Raw genomic sequence first — 21,792 nt, 5'->3', positions numbered from 1 at the left:
GAGAGGGCAGCATTTGTGTTCACTGTGGTTTTGTAAGGAAAAATCGGATGAGAACTTTACGTATCAGTGTCGTTCGGTAAAATATTATGTTGTTTTGAATTAAGATAAAGCTACATAATGGGTTATTTGTACTCTGCCCACCACGGGTATCGAAACCCATTTTTAGGGTTGTAAGTCCGCAGACATGCCGCTGAGCCACTGAGAGGGGGGGGGCAAATATTAAGTAATCAGTTTTAATAAAGAGTTAGATGTCAATAGGCCGATATCTTAAACCGTCTTGATTGTGCAGTTTAAAAATTGCATAATTAGGCCTCAACTAATAACTATTTGAGAAAATGAAATATTTTGTACTGGTGGATAATAAACAAGTTATTGAAATCAGTACACACTGTTTGTCATTGTTTTAAAGAAGTATTTGAAGTCTCTAGCTGTTTCAGGAGAAGGTGAATAATTAGTACAAAAAGACATGAATTAAGTGGATATTAAGATATTAATGAGATAGAAAAGAGCATCACTGTGGTAGAAAATAATCCAGTGACGGAATATAACGTGTGGAAAACTGATTGATAAATACAACTTTTACACGAGTCACAAATCCTTCACTCTGTACTGGCTGAAGAGTTCTAATCTCAATCGTTATATATTACAAGCTTTAAGAAAGAGAAATTTGTTAGTTAGCAAAATCAAGATGATTATATGATCTTGGACTATTGATATCTAACTCTTTATTAAAACTGATTATTTAATATTTTACCAAATTACACAAATTCATACAATTTAATGGAATACAAACTGTGACCGTAAACCAAACTTGGAACATTTTATATACCACTATAAATATACCAATATAAACAAGGATAGTGACGTGTTAAATAGAATACAAACGGTGACCGTAAACCAAACTTGGAACATTGCATATATTACTAAAAACAAGGACAGTGACGTGTTAAATAGAATACAAACTGCAACTGTAAACTAAATATGAAAACTCTTTTTAAATAGTCCAATTTCATCTCTTATATTCACAGTAGGATATTGCTTTGCCACATGAGATTGATACTGTTTAAATAATTTCATATAATACTATGTACTTTGCAAAATGTTTACTCTAATGTAAACTCTAACGGTGACAATGTATTTGAAGGTACACTGATTTCATTAGCAGAATAACACGCGGTTTCATACAGGTTAAACTCTCCTTGTTTTTTTACAAAATTCAAACAAAGAGTGTACTTGGAAGGGGTTGTTTGGGTTTCTGTTTCGTTTTAACAGATTAATAGATGCCACTTCGTAACAAACATATTTTGATAAAAACGTTAAACTGGTTTGTTTGAAACGTAAGTCTGTTCACTGCAGTATAATTTGAACAGATTTGCCATTTCAACGCTTTAGCATCAAAGGATATGATATTATACATACTTACGTGTAATTTATTATTAAGTGTTTGTAAGGATAAATAGCAGGGTTGCCAACTTCGTTTATAAAGGGATTTGGGTCTGTGTTTTTCAAAAGTCGCTTTACTTTTTTTAGAGCTGCGAGTAGAATTATTTGGCCTTGTTCTATCTGACAAACTAAAAATTTGAAGTTTCAGACAAAGACATTATTTACCAGCTTTTATCTTTAGGAAATTAAGCCTAACTTAGTAAGAAGCTCAACATGTTAAATAAAAACTCAGAAATTTCATAAATTCACTTTTGCCCAAATTAACCTGGATGGAAAAAAAAACATTTACAGATTTAATTATATTTGCTGTCTTCAGGTATGAAGTGCGTTACTTCGTCATTCAAAAGGTATGTTTGGTTATTGTCAAACTATCTACAATTTTCTGCTGATTTATACGTTGCTAGTTGGTTTGAGGACAGAGGGATATTCTGAAAAATTTCCACATCTAGTACTGGAGTTTCTTTATTTTGAGAATTCTGACAATTTTTCAACGATTGAAAAACTTTAATTAAGGGTAACAGTAATATAAGTATCTAGACTTCTAACGACTATATCTCAAAATGTTATCAGCGTACTATAACATTATACACATTATACCTTTAATGTATTGCAACAACGTTCAATTCACGGGTTATCTGGCTGTAACCGTTTTGATAACAGCGTTATCAATACTTTAAAGTGTGTTACAAAAAGTTATTTGCATCTACCTGCAGAGGTTCTTTGTGTTAGAGAAAATCCACTTTGAATACCTGCTGTGACTACCTAGGTGATTCGAACCGCTGCTTTTAATTTTTAGCGTTGTTAATCTGTAGACTTAGCGTAGTCCCGTTCTCAACAGACTTAAGTATACTTCGAGTATATAAAATACAGCGTTTAATTAGGTGAGGAGAGTATTTTTAATTTTTAAGTCATTTGGATATTAAAGTTTTTATATGCCTATATTTTTCAAACTGCAAAGCCAAATGTTTGGAAGTATGTTTAAATATGCGTATTTATATACATACTTACACAATACACACTGATTGTGTAATACATGATTCATCATGTATTATTGTTACTTAGATTTATCACAATGAAATGATTTGTACGATAGACGCTTCAAAATAAAGTTAATTGCAAATATAGAGAAAGTTCAAGATTACGCATGTTCTTAGAGTAATCAGCTATTCTCTGTTTAAGCTAAAAATAAAACCCAGTCTATCATGCTTTTTGTTTGTTTTGGAATTTCGCACAAAGCTACTCGAGGGCTATCTGTGCTAGCCGTCCCTAATTTAGCAGTGTAAGACTAGAGGGAAGGCAGCTAGTCATCACCACCCACACGCCAACTCTTGGGCTACTCTTTTACCAACGAATAGTGGGATTAACCGTCACATTATACGCCCCCACGGCTGGGAGGGCGAGCATGTTTAGCACAACGGGGGCGCGAACCCGCGACCCTCGAATTACGAGTCGCACGCCTTACGCGCTTGGCCATGCCAGGCCGGTCTATCATGCTATAAGAAGCTTACTACAACTTAGTGACAAGTTATTAATCTATAGATAGAAGCTTTATGGTAATTTTCAGAAAAGTAGAATAGCTCTAAGTCTTATTAAAATTCGATATGAATATAGGTTCTCAAACATCATTCGTGTAATTATTCTTTGCATATTTATGTGCATGCTTTCATAATCAGGTTTTATTTTATTTGTGAAATCAGGATAATTGATCATGGCACAGACTAACCAATCACTAGAAGACATCAACAAAAAAACTTGTCCCTATGCTGGATAAAATACAAAAATCAAAGTTGAACATTGACAGAAAACAGGAGAAGGAAAATAACGAGATATTAAAGATTTTTCTGGAAGCTTTAATAACAAAGATGAAGGAACAGGATCCCCTGTTTAACGAGCTTTATCAGAAAATCTTCTTCACGGGAAGCTATTATGAAGGGTTAAGGGTTTCTAATCCTTCAGAATTTGATATGAACCTGGTTCTTAAGTTTCCTATCAAATCAGAAGATAGAGAGGTAAATTAAAATTTTTGGTTTTATATATATTAATAGTCTGGTTACTCAAATCGTTTATTATAATTATGGAATGAAATATTGAGTGGTGGTGCCACCTTTTGTTAGAATTTATTCTAATTCTGTATTTTTATATTTTGTGGCCCCTATTCGTAATTTGTGTCCAGTTGCTACAAAAACGCGCTCTTTACTATGGGGGAGTAGGTGGACTGTGAGAATGATTAAAACCTAATTCAACGTTAAATGAAAGTGCCCCAAGAGTGACATGGGCTTTGTTGATTGCTTCTACTTTAAATCGGCGAAAAGTAAAAGGTGGAACTACTGAATTTTCTAAAGACTGCTTAGAATAATAACTAAAATATTTATGAATTTGACACATCAGTAATAAGCGTAGAAAACATAGAAAACATATTGAGTAGGGTATATTTATATAATATTTTTCTGAATGTTCACAAAGCTTTAGCATGTGCTTAATAACGTACATGCTGATTGTAAATTTGCTCTTACGTCTGAAACTAGTGTAAAGTAGCGTTTTCAAACAGGCACTACAAAAACCAATACATCTGGCTTGGCTTTCGATTGTGTATAGCCTTTCTCTGTTTCGGCTAGGGTGTCTACATCAAGTTTTTCCATAGTTACGTTTCTGATGACACACAATAAGTTTTGGTAACAAAACACTGTGTTTGTAAATAAATAATTCATTTTATTTCAAACTAAATTTGTTCTTGTTGTTGTTGTTTTTTACTAACTGTTTATTTTATTCTTTTCTTTTCTGAATCTATGTTTTACGGGAACTTTAGGCTTTTCGCCCGAGTGTCAATATATCTTAAATTTAGGCTTTCCGTCCGAGTGTCAATGTATCTTAATACAACAGCTATTTCAGAAAGATCACAATACAGACTGATTTTTTTAGGTTTGATACATGTTAACATTCAAGCTTACTAACTTTTATTCCAGTAAAGCATATAAATTAGCTTTATGTTACTAATAAAGATGAAGACGGTTGACGAAACATTTGAATCACAAGGTTCGAGGGGTTTGGAATATATTAATTCCATCTTCAGCAAAATGTGAAAATCGTCTTACAAAGATTATTTAATAACTAAACTGTAATATCATTCACCGCTACTTTATTTAATTATTAAGAGAAGTAGTAAACTGAAGGATAAAAGAAACAGAAAACTAAATATTATAAATATGTATTTCAAAGGAATTGAGTTTTAAGTTATAAATTTAGAATAACTTTAGATCAAAATGGTTTTGCAAGTCGTTACGAGTAGGGAGATTTTTAGGTATGAGTAATCTTTCTTTAATGTAGCTGTCAAGGTCTGAATATCCTGTAAGTGATGGCAAAGAAAGCATTAAATGAGATATTGTATTTTTCCAAGTTTTAATTGTAATAACCGCAAACACTATACAAACATGTACTGTAACATCCAAATATATATAAACGAAGTTTTTCAGTCAATTATTTAAATATACACTTGTCGACAACGACAACATATTAAATAGAAAGGTCTCTAAAACTGACATAAAGACCAGTTTGAAACAGTAATAAAATAAGCCTCAGGACGTGATAGTATCAGAAAATGTATATCAAAAAGGCTCGTTGAAAACACTTACATAGAAGAGCGAACAACGTTTCGACCTTCTTCGGTCATCGTCAGGTTCACAAAGAAAGAGGTAACTGACCGGAAGCTGACGATGACCGAAGAAGGTCGAAACGTTGTTCGCTCTTCTATGTAAAGTGTTTTCTCAGCCCAAACGAGCCGTTTTTGCATATAAATTTCTCAACAAGTGGGTTTCTCGTCATCACTGATTATCAGAAAATGTGTTCTTAAAAGAAATATCAGTTAATCAGTTTCATAAATCTATCACTACTAACAAGACACTTTCCACGTATCTTAAAAAAAAAAAACGTTATCACAGTTATTCTCGAAAACTGGTAGCCAAGTTAGTTTTCTTCGTTGTTTAGGTAAACTAGTTGAAAGAGTTATGGTAAGAGACTCGTACTTCTGTGAAGAAAACAACATTTTTATAAACATATAAACTCTTGTCGCATACAAACCATAGATCATTTAACACGAAAGAGGTTTTTGAAGTAGGTTAACGATTATTAAACCACTACATGAGGTTTTGTTGATGTACGCAAAATATTTTACAGTGTGTGGCATAATACCATTAGATATACAGTAGTGTGCAAAAGTGTCAAGACAAGAGATACTTTATGAGACTAATTTCTCCATCTGATTACAAAATGTAAATTTTAATACTATGGCAATACTTTACTAATCCCTGTTGACAACTGAGTGAGCCAGGGTGAGAACACTTATCATTCTTTAGAATTCTCATATTCCTGTACCAACGACATGTCATTAAAGTTCTACTTGAATAAACATAAATTTGGGGTCTGAAATAATTGTCATGGTGCCCCATGTACTGTCTTAACTATATACCAAGGAGCTAGCACCCCATGTACTGTCTTAACTATATACCAAGAAGCTAGCACCCCATGTACTGTTTTAACTATATACCAAGGAGCTAGCACCCCATGTACTGTCTTAACTATATACCAAGAAGCTAGCACCCCATGTACTGTTTTAACTATATACCAAGGAGCTAGCACCCCATGTACTGTCTTAACTATATACCAAGGAGCTAGCACCCCATGTACTGTCTTAACTATATACCAAGAAGCTAGCACCCCATGTACTGTCTTAACTATATACCAAGGAGCTAGCACCCCATGTACTGTCTTAACTATATACCAAGGAGCTAGCATATGGTACCGGTATATACTGGTGGAAATCATTTTAGTGATACACGTCATATAAATCTTGTTCTTTTAAGGTCAATGGGTACATACCATACTATAGGGACTGTCCATATTGGGTGAAAGTCAGGTTTAATTATTTCTGCCAATATATGATCATATACATACTACTAACGCGGTGTATCTGTATAATTCCCGCTCTAAGAAAGGACAAACTTCGAAGTTAGCAGGTTCTAGGATGGACCATATGCTGTACAGAAAAACAAAAAGAATAAGCTATCCCAACATAGTTTCTAGTGGTGTGAGTCCGCTATAGTATAGTTATGTGTATCTTATTACGTAGAGTAGTCATTTCCCAATTAAGAAAGATATTTAAATATTTGTAATAAAGAAGTTGTTTATGGATAATGTTTAGTTGTCAGCAGATAAATTTAAAAAAATAATTGCTATAAACATTTTGAAAATTGTTTGATTTTTGAATAAATACTTTAACTTCTTCAAACATATATCTTTTATAAATGAAATTATTACTTATAATTTTATTTTGGAATCTTCGAGAAGACGCCATTATTACCAGCACATCTAAATCATGCAAATACTAGTATTGAAGCCCATTTTACTGTTTGGAAGGTTAGTTACTTACGCAGTGTACCAGAAGAGCCATTTTCAAGTAACTAGGCTTGACTAGTTTATTCAGTTTATATTTCAATGATTTTATAAAGGAAGGAGGTTGGTCATCTAACAAGGGTAAGAAATAAAAACAAATTAACTTCTACTACGATAGCCCTCGTGTGTCTTTGCACAAAATTCAAATCAATCTACTATGATGTTTTGATTCATGTACAAATCTTTGCAATTGTTATAAGTACCGCTTTTATCATGTATAAACAACTGATGCAATTTATAGTATTTGGTCAATGTTTAGAAAAATTGTGCAAAACACATGTACAAAAAATCCGTAACATATAGAGTAGAATACAACCTATTACTGCAAAACAAATTAGTTAAAGTGATTATTTGTAGCATGTTCATAAAATGTACTTTTTTGTGTAGATAGAAACAGGGAACAATGTTAATCCCCCATCGTTTGCAAGATTTCGTCTGAAGATTCCGTATGAAAAAGTGATGTCAAAACACCCGCATCCAGAAAAATATCAAGGGATGGAGAAGTTTTTTGATGGCAAAAACTATCTCTGTCCTATGAAAGTTAGGAGTTGGATTCAGAGTGTTGTGGACAGAGCAAATAAATCAGGTTTTTGGAGTTTCTCAAAAGTAAGTTATTCATTAAAACTAGCAACACGTATACTGATGCACAGCGTGCAGATATAAGTAACTTTGAACTGATGCATAGTGTGCAGATATAAGTAACTTTGAACTGATGCCCAGTGTGCAGATATAAATAACTTTGAACTGATGCACAGCGTGCAGATATAAGTAACTTTGAACTACACTGACTTTATTCTTGTGCTATCCGGAATTTGTGAAAGACCTTTCATATTTCTGGATCTCCTGGAGGCTGTTGTTACGGGATATCTTTAGTACTGCAATAATATTTGTTTTTCTAGTCATATCAAGTGTGTAGATTTAGAAATATGTATTATTTTTCCTAAAAGGTGTATACCATGTTAACAACTGTTCTCTGGGAAAACTAGTTTCTATTTCTCAACCTAAGAAACTGTATTAACTTACCACCAGAGCAGTAACAGTGACCAGCCGAACTAAAGAGTACTTTTGCTAGAGGGTAGTGAGCCCGGCATGGCCAGCTGGTTAAAGCACTGGACTCGTAATCTGAGAGTCACGAGCTCGAATCTCCATCACACAAAACATGCTTGCCTTTTCAGCCACTATTTGTTGGTGAAAAGAGTAGCCCAAGAGTTGGCGGTGGGTGATGATGACTAGCTACCTTTCCTCTAGTCTTCCATTGCTAAATTAGGGACGGGTAGCGCAGATAGCCCTCGTGTAGCTTTGCGCGAAATTTAACAACAAACCAAACCAAAGGGTAGTGACAGTGGCCAGCCTGACTAAAGGTTATATTTATAGTATAGTAATAGTGAACAGCCTGACTAAAGGTTATATTTATAGCATAGTAATAGTGAACAGCCTGACTTAAGGTTATATTTTTAGTAGAGAGTAGTAATAGTAACCAGTACGACTAAAGGTTATATTTATAGTATAGTAATAGTGAACAGCCTGACCAAAGGCTATATTTTTTGTTGATAAAAATAATTAAAATGTCTTTGTGAACTCTTGAAAATTACACATCAATACAATGTAGCACATAATTATTCATACTTTTCATTGAAGTAAGATTCATTTAGTCCTCTAGTCTACATGTTCCCAAACGTAGACCTCCTTTGTGATGATCTGTTTATGAATTCTTTCATAAGCTCTTCTATATTTATCTTGTCGACCTCATCTTTGTGAGTGTGATAAACTGCCACACGGTTGAGGCACTGAGACATAGTTGACCTTAACCACGTCTTCAACCGTCTTAATGCAGAAAAGCTGCGTTCACATTCGCAGCTGGATACTGGACATACAAGCAAAATTTTCATGAGAAGAAACACTTCACTAAACATCTGCTGGCTTATTTCATGCATTTTACAGTAAGCATCCTCCCCACCTTTCAGAGATACTGCTTTTGTTGTTCCTTTGAACATAGGCAACTGAAACTCGAGCCGTTGTGCAGAGATTTCTCGATAGAAGTTTATAACCGTGTTATCAATCTTGCCAGATGTGATCATGTTCTCAAGTACCAGATATTGCCTCAAGTCATTGTTGTCTGCATTGGATCTAGTGGTCAGATGTTCTATGACTGTGTCCACAAATTCAAAATATTGGCTTCTGTAGTAATCTCTAGCTGTTGCAGAATGGTGTGCTGAGCCATCACCTGTGATGTTCAATAGGGATCAAGGGAAGTAACCTTTTTCTCAGCTTCATCAAATATCTTGTTGTAATTTTCCTCTGTTCGCAATACCCGCAATTGCTCAACTGTCATTGCAGATACTTCAATCATGCCAGATACCGTCGCTGATTTTGCTTGGAATGCACGGTTTAGTTCCTTTAATGCAGCTAATGGATGTTGAGCCATCAACAAACCTAAAACTATCTTTCCTTTGTCAAATCTGTCCAGCAGACCTCGTGCTTTCCCTGCTACATCTGATTTTTCATTTGCTAATTCAGACAAAGAATCAACAATGTCACTGTAGTGATCATTAGCACATGTAATTGCAGATAGGCGGCACAAACAGCGTGTTGGACACAGTGGACGGATGTATTTAACTGGACCATTGTGGTTATCTGACGATACAATATTTTCAAAGATTGTCTTTTATTTGTATGACCTCTGAAGCAAGACACCAAATTCACGTACTCACTGGATAGAATCTCGAACACATTCACAAGCTTCAACTGCATGTTGCACTTTAAATTAGCCTTGTGTGCTCTGCAGTGAAAAAAACAAAGCTGACGGTTGCTTCTCTTTTATTTTTACCTGACATCCACTGTACGTACCATTCATGTTAGCGGCTCCATCATAAGTTTGTGTTCTTAATCCTAACAGATTGAGTCTAGTCAGTACATCAAGTATAGTCGAGGATATTGTTTCACTAGTTGTATTGGAAACACTGTACAAACCAAAAAATGTCTCATGGACGTCAAGGTTCTCATCTAGTATCGTACACATATTGCTTCTTGTTCGGCAACTGTAATATCTTTAGTACCATCAACCATTAATGCAAAGATTTTACTTTGCTGCACTTCGTGTGTTATGTTCCTCAGTATCTGATGGCTGAACATCTCCATTATTTCATTCTGAGCCTGGAGTGATGTGAATGTGGTTTTCTTTGAAAAGTAGGCCGTCAACTCAGGATCTTCCTCTTCCAGGAGCTTCATTAACTGCAGGAAGTTCACCTCTGTATCAGTATGTCCACGTAATGCTAAATCTTGACGCAGTAAGAAACATAAACTTCTGAATATTTTGGCTAGATTTCTTTTGCATTTTTCCAGCTGCTTCTTTTTTCCATCATGTAGCTGTAAGTCACTGGAGTTACATCAAGTGAACCTTCTGGAGATATAGCAAATCTGTGCTGAGAGGAGAATTGGTGTTCGTTGAATTTCTTTCTGTTTTGCCTTTTCCAGTTGTAAAAACCGGTGGATATGAAGGTATACTCCACTGGCCTTTCACGTTTCCTTGTAAAAAGGCATTTTACAATTTTTTCCGCCTTGGCACAATGAAAGCATATGACTTTTTGAGTCTGATTGTCGAAGGGCAGCCATGGAAATTCATCAAACCACTTGCCCTGGAAGTTGATATTTTGATATTTTGCTTTCTGTTGTGGTATTAGTTGTGCGTCTGGATGATATGGCTTTCCACACTGTATATGTGGAGTGTCAGATTTTTCATTACTGCACAAACTTGTTTCACAACTATCTGGTGGTCCATGATGTGCAATAGTTGCACAAGCATTTTCAGACTCGTCCTCTGATGAACATGGTATTTCCTCTGTATGGCAAGTTTCTATTCCTTTGCTTGAGGTTGTTGGATTATCTACATCTACATTGTCACTTGTAGTACTAGTAACTGACTTGCAGAACTGTCTAATATCGGAAAGTTTCAGACGCTTGCTTGTCATAATTGGAATGTGTTTCCCAGATGGCTCATCAGGTTAAAATACAGTCTTTATTGAAAAACTCTAACGTACAACGAACGAAGAAAGAACAGAATGGAAGTAGGACTGAACTGTACAATGTATTTAAGTCGAACGCGCAAACCTCACAGTGACTACCGAGCCGACTGACCGCCTGGGCATCGTGGGACAATAATGTGTGCTAGCTACAACATAAGTAATTGCATGTTTCTCGAAAAATACTTAAACAATCACAAACATCATATTCCTGTTAAAGCTCATCAAACACGTTGTGATATAATGTCTATGAGGACGTCTATTAAATAAAAACACCTAAACAAAAACTAGCAATACAATTCGAGTAGAGGCTTCAGGCCGTTGAAATCGCTCCTTTTGTGTTCTTATTATACAAGAAAATACAATATTTTTACTATCTATGATAAGAGAATATATTGTTCTTTTACCATAAAGCACCAGCACTTTATTAGATGACGTTGATAATCTGAAATTTCATGGATTAATGAGGGCCACAAACACAGGTTTAATGAGCCCTGTTGTAAAATCGAGGCTCAGACTAAAGGGAGCTGAGGGATGGGGGGTGTAGGGCGCGTCTGGATCCGAGCGGCCAGAACCTGTCGTTAACTGTACACTAAAGGTACACTATGGTCAGCGACTTCGGCAGCTAAGGAGAGTAAGGCGTTCGACAATTAAACCGACTAGACATGCATAAGAACAAATGGCGTAGGAAAACCGCACAATATACACATGAGATTGATGTAGCTGCAAGCTACAAATGGCCTGCCAAATCTAGATCACAGGAGTTTACGCTTGGGAGTAATATTTTCGAATTTCATACTCTGTTCAATCTGTTGTGATGAAAATTTTACTTAATCTTGCACTACGTACAAGACGTAGGTAGATTCTGTGATTGTGCTTGCAAGCCTTGCATGTTTACTTAGGCCTACTGACTGATACTTACGAACTATCGCTTAGATCGAAAAGCTTAGAAGCACGCCTATATTAAAGATGTACATTTCGGCTACTGAAAAAGCCTACATCTAGGCATAATTATGTAATTCGATTGGTAAGAACACGAGAATCACAAGAACAAACACACAATTTGTAGGCCTTTGATGCAATAAAACAATTCAACAGACCAAACTGTAGGGGGGGTATGATTGTATACACCATACTCCCCACCTAAAATAAAGGGGAGATGTATCCCCCATTTCCCCCCAGGATCTACACCCCTGGGGTTGGATATAGATATGACAAGTCTGTTTATAAGCTAAGTAACATTGTAGAGTGACAATTTTTGTGTGCGTGTTGGTTAAGGTGTTTCGGTTAGTGCAGTGAGCGTGATTGTAAGTGAATGTCTACAACAGGGATCAGAAACCTGTGGTTCCTTAACTCTCTCGCTGTTCAATTAGTAAAATTACATGCATTCCAGTTCTCAGTATCTTACGTTTTTACCAGATTTGAATAAAAAAAGGTATTTTGTTATTATTATTTTGGTTGCCGATCTGTAGCCTATAAAGTAAATAAAAAAGAATAGGTTATTTTTAAGTAGCGTGACGTTTCAGATCATACAGCTTACAATGCGTACAAGCTTTCTAAGTACGTTAAGGAAAAAAAGCTAATTCGCTGTTGTTCTGTGAACGAACGCTAAGTATTTTTCACCAGATAGTTTGAAATAATCCATCAATGAATGAACTACGTTACAGGAGTAGTTTACATGTGATTTTTATAACTTGATAATTGTTCAAACTAAATGAAAGGTGTATATAGTTATTTTTTTATGTTGTGAACTTTATTTCAGCAACCAAGTACAGGTAATTTAATGGAATGACGTAATCCTTGCGAAATATATGACATCATAAGGGGATGTTTGTTTGTTTGTTTCGAATTTTTGCGCAAAGCTATAAGAGGGTTATTTGCGCTAGCGGTGCTAATTTAGCAGAGTAAGACTAGAGAGAAGGCAGCTAGTCATCATCACCTACCGCCAACTCTTGGGCTACTTTTTACCAACGAATAATGGGATTGACCGTCACATTATAATGCCTTCACGTCTGAACGGGCATGTGTGTTTGATGTGACGTGGATTCGAAAATGCCACCCTCATATTACGAGCCGAGCGTCCTAACCACCTTATCATGCCGGTCAAGGAGAGATTTTTGATATCAGAAGTGAGACAGAAAACTCCGACAATCATACTTTCCTAATGGGAGACATTATAAATATCTGACTGGTAGAGGGTGGGGCAAAAGAATTGGATTAAAACAGCTGATTTTTTAAATTTTTAAATTTGTTGAATATTTGAAGGACTTCCTTTAAAATAACTTAATTCAGGTCTACAATTGGATTAAAGTTCAAAATGAAACATAAAATAGGAATGAGCACAACAACGGTCACACACACAAACCATCAAGTGATATAATGTTAACCCTCTCTTGTTTTTTATTCTGTGGTACTCACATTTCTACATCCTAATTTGAAGTGATCTAATGTTAACCCTCTCTTGTTTCCTGTTCTGTGGTACTCACATTTTTACATCCTAATTTGAAGTGATCTAATGTTAACCCTCTCTTGTTTCCTGTTCTGTGGTACTCACATTTCTACATCCTAATTTGAAGTGATCTAATGTTAACCCCCTCTTGTTTCCTGTTCTGTGGTACTCACATTTCTACATCCTAATTTGAAGTGATCTAATGTTAACCCCCTCTTGTTTCCTGTTCTGTGGTACTCACATTTCTACATCCTAATTTGAAGTGATCTAATGTTAACCCCCTCTTGTTTCCTGTTCTGTGGTACTCACATTTCTACATCCTAATTTGAAGTGATATAATGTTAACCCTCTCTTGTTTCCTGTTCTGTGGTACTCACATTTCTACATCCTAATTTGTTATTTACAGTTTTTTACTCTAGCCTCGTGGCTGTTTCTGAAACCATAAAATAACTTGGCATACATATTTCATAGTCTACTTCCATAAAATTAGCCATCACACTCACCGATGCAGACTTGAAAAAAAAATCTATACAAAACATTCATTACACCGTTAACATATTATAGCTTGATTGTGACATGCAACATGAATCAACACTACAAAACCAAGAGATACGCCTAACCCACCGCCTCCCACACTAGACACATACATGTTACGGGGAAAAACACACAACCATGCAAGAACTCTTAACTAAACTTGCTACTAAATACTAAAAAAAAAAAAAAAATCACTCATAAAACTTTCATAAAATTGTTGTTCCCCCCCAAATCTTGGCGTAAACACCTATCCCATTTTATCATTATACATGACAACACTGACACACCACCTCTATCCCTAAATTTAATGTATTGTATTCTGTGTATAGCTTCAATCTACTCTTTTCACATTCTTACACCTTCACTGGTTACTCATTGAAGCACTAGTCGGGCTTTATTCTGTTCCGACCAGTAAAATGGGTTTTCTTTGGGTACTCCAGTTACCCCTATATCAAAATTCTTGGGCATTTAATCTATATATTGCAGCCATGGCATTCGGATCTAAGGATCCCTGCTTGGCTCTGATAAAGTGAATATTGAATATATTAGTAAAAACGTCGCAGTACAGTTGGCTGTTTGTACTTCTCATTACTAATCTACTATTCATACCTTAATATGAAAAAATTAGAAAAAGGTAACATTTTCTAAAAAAAAAGGAATTTCCTGGGAAATACTGTACAGGAAAAGTGTTCATATTATGATGATATTAACTGTAATATTTTTATACGTTAAAAGTGGTAACTTTTATAAAAAAATAACTTTTTAAAAAACTTCTTAGTGCTATATTTATAAATTACATCAGTAAAGATATAATTAAACCCTAACGTACAGTCCTAGTTAAAGTTGTGTTCTTAATAAAGATATAATTAAACCCTAACGTACAGTCCTAGTGAAAGTTATATTCTTAATAAAGATATAATTAAACCCTAACGTAAGTCCTAGTGAAAGTTGTATTCTTAATACAAATATAATTAAACCCTAGCGTACAGTCCTAGTGAAAGTTGTATTATTGTTGCGAGGCGAGTACATTTATTTGAAATTTTGTTTTGTGATAAATAAGTGGTTGTTGTACATACCGTAGTCATTTTTCTGTGCAAATCTTGAATACCCAAGGTGTGAAATTTTTATGGATTTTTTTGTTTATGGTGTCATTCAACAGATGGGGCAACACTGCATTTATTATTTCTGTCACGTACATAGATAGATACATGTATACACCCTACGACCATTATAGTGAAATGAAAAAAAAAAAAGGCAAGTTCATCATTGGTGTGTGTTATATTATGTAAAATTTAATCATCAGTCCTATAATTACATGATATTTTACGACCGGGATATTTAAGTTTTATCCAGCAGACAAATAACATTATTTAGTAAACCATAATCCAGTGTGTTATTTCTTTTGGAGACTGGTGATTCAAAATTATATGTATCAGCCTAGTAGAGTATAGGAATGTTACCAGTGCCCTATCCTGGCCCGGTATGGCCAAGCGTGTTAAGGCGTGCGGCTCGTAATCTGAGAGTCCCTCTAGTCTTACACTACTAAATTATGGACGGCTAGCACAGATAGCCCTCGAGTAGCTTTGTGCGAAATTCAAAAACAAACAAACAGTGCACCATCAACATAAAATGTACAATAAAAATATTTTGTCTTCTTAAACATGACCATTTTCAAACAGATGTTTGTATGGCTTCTAAATCACAAATGTTAGAGTTAATTGTTGGGAGCTATCTATCATGACTGCCTATTTGAAATGCAATTAAGTAAAGGTAATAACTTGTAAGAGTGTGATTATACTCATTTGTTTTTGCTTACTAGTTTTAATGTTGAAAATAACAGCTTATATTGTAAGCTCCACAATAGACGTAAACATTTAGTAGAATTCTAATGCTTAAGGCAGCGTATATTTTGCAGGAAAAGTCAATTTTGGAGGGCCTGGCATGGCCAAGCGCGTAAGGCGTGCGACTCGTAATCCGAGGGTCGCGCTAAACCTGCTCGCCCTCCCAGCTGTGGGGGCGTATAATGTGACGGTCAATCCCACTATTCGTTGGTAAAAGAGTAGCCCAAGAGTTGGCGGTGGGTGGTGATGACTAGCTGCCTTTCCTCTAGTCTTACACTGCTAAATTAGGGACGGCTAGCACAGATAGCCCTCGAGTAGCTTTGTGCGAAATTCAAAAACAAACAAACAAGAACTTTTGGATGAAATGGTGAGTAAGCGATCTGCGCCACCATGTTGCAGTGGTATAAAATTGTGATATTTGAGCTTTTGTTTAAATTTTGGGAAATACAGTAATTAAAAGGTTTAAGATAATAATAAAAAGATAGTAACTGTTTGTTAAGAAAAAAATGTATATTCGATATTGAAGTTGATTTATCAGGCAATGCACGGATCCTCTATAGCTGTACAGAGAAACAAACGTGACAGCCAACTATCTCAATAATGGCTGTTTTTAAAGTGGGAACAGCTTTCTAGTCAGGGAGATAGAGACAATGTTAATAATCCAGGGATTAAGAATGAATCTCATTGTACACATCTTTTATACAATATCTGACGTTTACAAACTTTTAACTGCAGCATACATTTATATGAGTTATATAAATACACAGACTAATACTATTCCTTACATCTATATATTTATATGAGTTATACAAATACACAGACTAATACTATTCCTTACATCTATATATTTATATGAGTTATATAAATACACAGATTAATACTATTCCTTACATCTATATATTTATATGAGTTATATAAATACACAGACTAATACTATTCCTTATATCTATATATTTGTATGAGTTATACAAATACACAGACTAATACTATTCCTTACATCTATATATTTAGGTTACCGTAAGTCGACATGGTCCAGCTGAAACTATGTATGTTTGTATCGGAAAGGATGAACAAATCGAGATAGACTTGGTTCCATCACTGGAATTCAAAACTCCCGAGTGGCCCAGTGGGATGGAAAAATTATTTCCAGAAGGAAATTGTCAACAAGTATGTTTTATGCCAGTAGGTTATAATAAACTCATTAGAAATCAGAAATACCCATGAATAGCAGATAGTGTTTCACACATTACTTTAAAATGTGTTATATCATAAAGAAATCATTTTCACTTCAACAATGATGTATATCACTAATCAATGCTTCCTTTTTTTGGATAAATTACTACAAATAATATGTGGTAACTAAAATGATTTCTTTAGAAAATAAAGTATTACCATAAATTCTATATGATATTTACATTTTCTAAACACAACATATTTCTCTTAGTTTAAATTGTTTAATTTCCAGAAAATACAAAAATTCGTAGAAACGTGATGGATTTCTTTATGAATATGTCTCTATAAATACTGTGGATAATATTGCATAATGTTTCAGAGCCTTGCTGTGATGGGCCTGGCATGGCCGAGCGCGTAAGGCGTGCGACTCGTAATCCGAGGGTCGCGGGTTCGCGCCCGCGTCGCGCTAAACATGCTCGCCCTCCCAGCCGTGGGGGTGTATAATATGACGGTCAATCCCACTATTCGTTGGTAAAAGAGTAGCCCAAGAGTTGGCGGTGGGTGGTGATGACTAGCTGCCTTCCCTCTAGTCTTACACTGCTAAATTAGGGACGGCTAGCACAGATAGCCCTCGAGTAGCTTTGTGCGAAATTCCAAAACAAACAAACAAACCTTGCTGTGATATTCCTGTGATGGCCAAATAATCTATAACACAGTATATAAAGGTCAACGAACAAGCAATTAACAAAATGTATTAATTACAACTGAATGAAAGTCAAGAGAAAGTAAGAAATCTTGTGTTGAAAGGAACCAGAAAGTTAATATGTATGTCATTAACAAGTGAATGAAATATTTAAATAGAGAATTGAAGATTCATAATTTAACACAATTACATTTTGTCATTTTACTCTATTTATGACAATATAAATAGAGTCTGTGGTACACATTTTATGTAAATACATATAATTATTAAACAGTTTTTTGCTGAACATTATTTAGTGGTGTGTTATAAACACTGTCATATTATTATTCACATATCTAAATCAATTTTGATACCATATGCTTACTTAAAAAAGGATTCAGAAACCCTATATATGGTATCCAGGCATCGCCATTATAAGAGGCCTATTTATATTTGTGATGTCGAGAAAACCCACATGTAGAGAAAAATATATATGTAAAAAAGGCTCGTTTGGGTTGAGATTTTTTATTTTTTACGTAGAGGAGCGAACAACGTTTCGACATCCTTCGGTCATCGTCAGGTTCACAAAAAAGAAAGTTGTAACTGACCGATAACTGACCACATGTTTGAAAGGGGTTATGTAACTGAGTGCTGGAATGTAGAGGGTGCTTAGATGTTTGAATATATAATTTTATATTATTTATTTTATTATTATTATTTATTATATTATTCTTAATATAGGTATAAAGGTGTTCCTTTTATTGGTTTATTTTGGGCTTGAGTTGTTGTATAAGTAAGGCTTCTTTAATTTTGCGTTTGTTTATGTTTGTTTCTTTATTTAGTATTTGGTGTGTTTGCTATGGTTATGTTGTGTTTATTTGACTTGCAGTGTTCGAGAACGTGTAAAGGTGACTTTATGTTCTTTTAATCTATGCAATTTATTTTATTATTATTATTTATTATATTATAACAAAAACAATAAAACAACTAACTGAAAGAAGACAACTTAGACAATTTTATTGACATCCAACAGCCAAACTTCCCTGGAAAAATTAAAAATTTATATTTTCCAGAAAAACCTAAAAACAACATCTTAAACGATTTTTTAAAGAATTTTCTCACAAAACCATCAACATAATTTCACAAAACAGAAAGCTGAAAAACAATCTTACAAAAAGAGACATTAATTCCATTAAAAACCTAAAACAAGACAAAAACATAAAAATTCTAAAAGCAGATAAAGGAAACGCTATAGTCATAATGAACACGAATGAATACACCCAAAAAATGAAGAACATCCTATCAGATACTAACAAATTTAAACCAATACACACAAATCTAACAAAGACACACGAAACGCAACTAAACAAAATAGTACTAAAAATGAAAAAAGCCAATACAATTTCACAAAACCGACTCAAGCACACCACAAATACACGGCATTCCCAAACCTCATAAATCAGATTGTCCATTACGACCAATAATGTCCACATATGAATCGTTTAATTACAATCTTGGTGAATACATAGCATGGGCATTCTCCAAATATGTAACATCAGCAAGCTCGTTCATCAAAGACTCTTTTAATTTCAAGTCTAATCTAAATCAACTTAATCATTTAGCCTTAATGGCCAGTTTCGATATCATATCCCTCTTTACAGAAGTTCCAACCGCTGAAGCCTGCAAGACAGCCTTAGAACTTTATTTCCGAGACCCTAGCCCATCTATAGACATTCCCAGTAACCAATTAGCAACCCTCATAGAATTCACCACGATAAAGACAAACTTCATGTTCAACAACCAAAACTATGTACAAGCAAATGGCCTAAGCATGAGCAATCCAGTATCACCAGCTCTAGCCAATATTTTTATGACACAAGTTGAAACACAAGCAATTAACACAGCATTATATCCATCACTATACTGGTACAGATATGTAGATGACACGGTTGCGGGATTCAGATCTACAGAACACATACTTAATTTTTTAAATCACATTAACTCTATACATCCCAACATTAACTTCACATGTGAATAGGAAGAAATCAATCAAATATCATTTCTTAACCTCAAAATTACAAGAACCGACACACAATTCAAAACATAAATCCACCGAAAATATCACCCATACTGGACTATACATTTCTTGGGACTCAGCACATGAAACAAAACAAAAACTCAACACACTAAGAAACCAAATAAACACAGTCATGAAACTATGCTCATCAGATAAAATTAAAGATGAATTAGACAAAATAAAACAATACTCCTTCAACATCAATAAGTTTCCTCCACAAACCGTAGAAAACATTATACGCACACACCTAGACAGAAAGCAAAATCAACCAACAAAGTAAATATATCTCACGAATCAAAAAATCACGATATCATATACTGCTGCATACCATATATTCCCGGCATCAGCAGAAAAATAGCCAACATTTGGCAAAAACTAGTAACAAAATATGACATTTCAGTTAATACCAAATTTATTCAAAACCAGGCACAAAACTGAGGTCTATACTATGTAGAAACTACATTGACAAACACCACACCAACATTATTTATAAAATACTATGTGATAACTGCTACGACTTCTTTATTGGAGAAACAAGTAAAAAAATGGAAACCAGATTCAAAGAACATAAAAAGCTACCTTCACACGTTTTCGAAACTGCAAGTCAAATAAACACAATATAACCATAGCAAACACTGAAATACTAAATAAAGAAACAAACATAAACAAACGCAAAATTAAAGAAGCCTTACTTATACAACAACTCAAAATAAACCAATACAAAGGAACAACTTTATACCTATATTAAAAATAATATAATAAATAACAACAATAAAATAAATAAAATTATATATTTAAACATCTAAGCACGCCCTCTAGATTCCGACACTCAGTTACACAACCCCTTTCAAACATGTGATCAGCTATAATCAGTGATGACGAGAAACCCACTTGTTGAGAAATATATATGCAAAAACGGCTCGTTTGGGCTGAGAAAAGACTTTACATTGAAGGTCGAAACGTTGTTCGCTCTTCTATGTAAAGTGTTTTCTCAGCCCAAACGAGCCGTTTTTGCATATATATGTGATCAGCTATAGGTCAGTTACCTCTTTCTTTCTTTGTGAACCTGACGATGACCGAAGAATGTCGAAACGTTGTTCGCTCCTCTACATAATATATATATATATATTATTTATGGTTTTCTGGTCCAAGCTATTGTTGGCAAGCTTTGAATAGGCAAAACTGAGGACTACAGCAGATGGTACGACCAATCAAAGATTGCACTGCCTACGTTATGAATGATGTTTTTAATTTTATATTTTATGAAAAAGGAAAGAAACCCGCAACATGCGAACAGATGATATGCTAGACAGAGTCGAATAACACTATGTAACAAAATTTTACTTTTTATTGTTCCTGGGTAGAAAGTGTTATTTCTCAATTGCTTAGACCTAAAGTAAATGGTAAAGACCTATTTTTCTATTCAAACTTTGCTTTTGTGACCTGGGAGCGTATAATGAAAACATGATGGGAGACTATGTGGGAGCTGATACGTGAAAGTGGTTTACATTACAGTCGCAAATCTCGAAAAACTACTCACTTCTAAACGTTTTTGCGTAACTTCAGTATGAATAGATGCAAATCTTGATTCATATGTTGTTTTTTCAGACCTTATGTAAATGAAAATGTGCAAATTTGACAGTTTTTACATAGAAAATAGGTTAATTTCTAAATTTCATTATCTAGGTCACAAAAGCAAAGTTTGAAGGGAATAATGGCCATTTTCTGTAATTTTACAACATATGCAATTATCCAGGAACAAAATTTGTATTACATAGTGTAATAAATTGAGCACAATGTCGTAAAATTATTAACATACCAATGTTAGGTTATTTCATTGTGAGTTAAAAAAACTACAAAAACCTCAAAATCGTTATCAGGTGTTTTTACTGTGCCTAAAAACCTGCATTCTTTCAGGATCCCATCACCTAACACGTAATTAATCACTGTGAACACAATGGATTCGACTCGACATGGCCAGGTACTCCACTCGTAATCTGAGGGTAATATTTAATGATATTAAAGTGCTACATACCTTTTTGCTAGAGCATGTTTGTATTACGAAACTGACACAAACGTCTCCTGGCAGGGATGTACAAATGTTAATATTATGAAAGATTGTGTAAATT

At 34.6% G+C, this 21,792-nt stretch overlaps 1 protein-coding gene across 5 annotated transcripts in view; it reads left to right on the top strand.

The window, feature by feature from the left end:
• Positions 1-2,051: 2,051 nt before the first annotated feature.
• The window catches only part of LOC143231216 (cyclic GMP-AMP synthase-like receptor), a 44,065-nt gene continuing 24,324 nt past the window's right edge, over positions 2,052-21,792 (top strand). For 2 of the 5 annotated variants that reach the window (XR_013016871.1, XR_013016872.1), the window contains exons 1-4: positions 2,053-2,209; positions 3,141-3,452; positions 7,276-7,494; positions 16,743-16,898. Coding sequence is in view for 3 of the 5 variants with exons in the window: in XM_076465834.1 (XP_076321949.1) it covers positions 3,204-3,452; positions 7,276-7,494; positions 16,743-16,913 (639 nt within the window). In the remaining 2 variants the exon portion in view is untranslated. Of the gene's footprint in view, positions 2,325-3,140; positions 3,453-7,275; positions 7,495-16,742; positions 16,914-21,792 lie in introns of all 5 variants that reach the window. The other 3 variants (XM_076465834.1, XM_076465832.1, XM_076465833.1) reach the window with 3 other exon arrangements.

Source organism: Tachypleus tridentatus, chromosome 1 (genome assembly GCF_004210375.1).
Source record: "Tachypleus tridentatus isolate NWPU-2018 chromosome 1, ASM421037v1, whole genome shotgun sequence".
NCBI classification, from domain to species: Eukaryota; Metazoa; Arthropoda; class Merostomata; order Xiphosura; family Limulidae; genus Tachypleus; species Tachypleus tridentatus.
The sequence above is the reverse complement of the archived record's forward strand: the minus strand, read 5'-3'. Positions and strand labels throughout refer to the sequence as shown.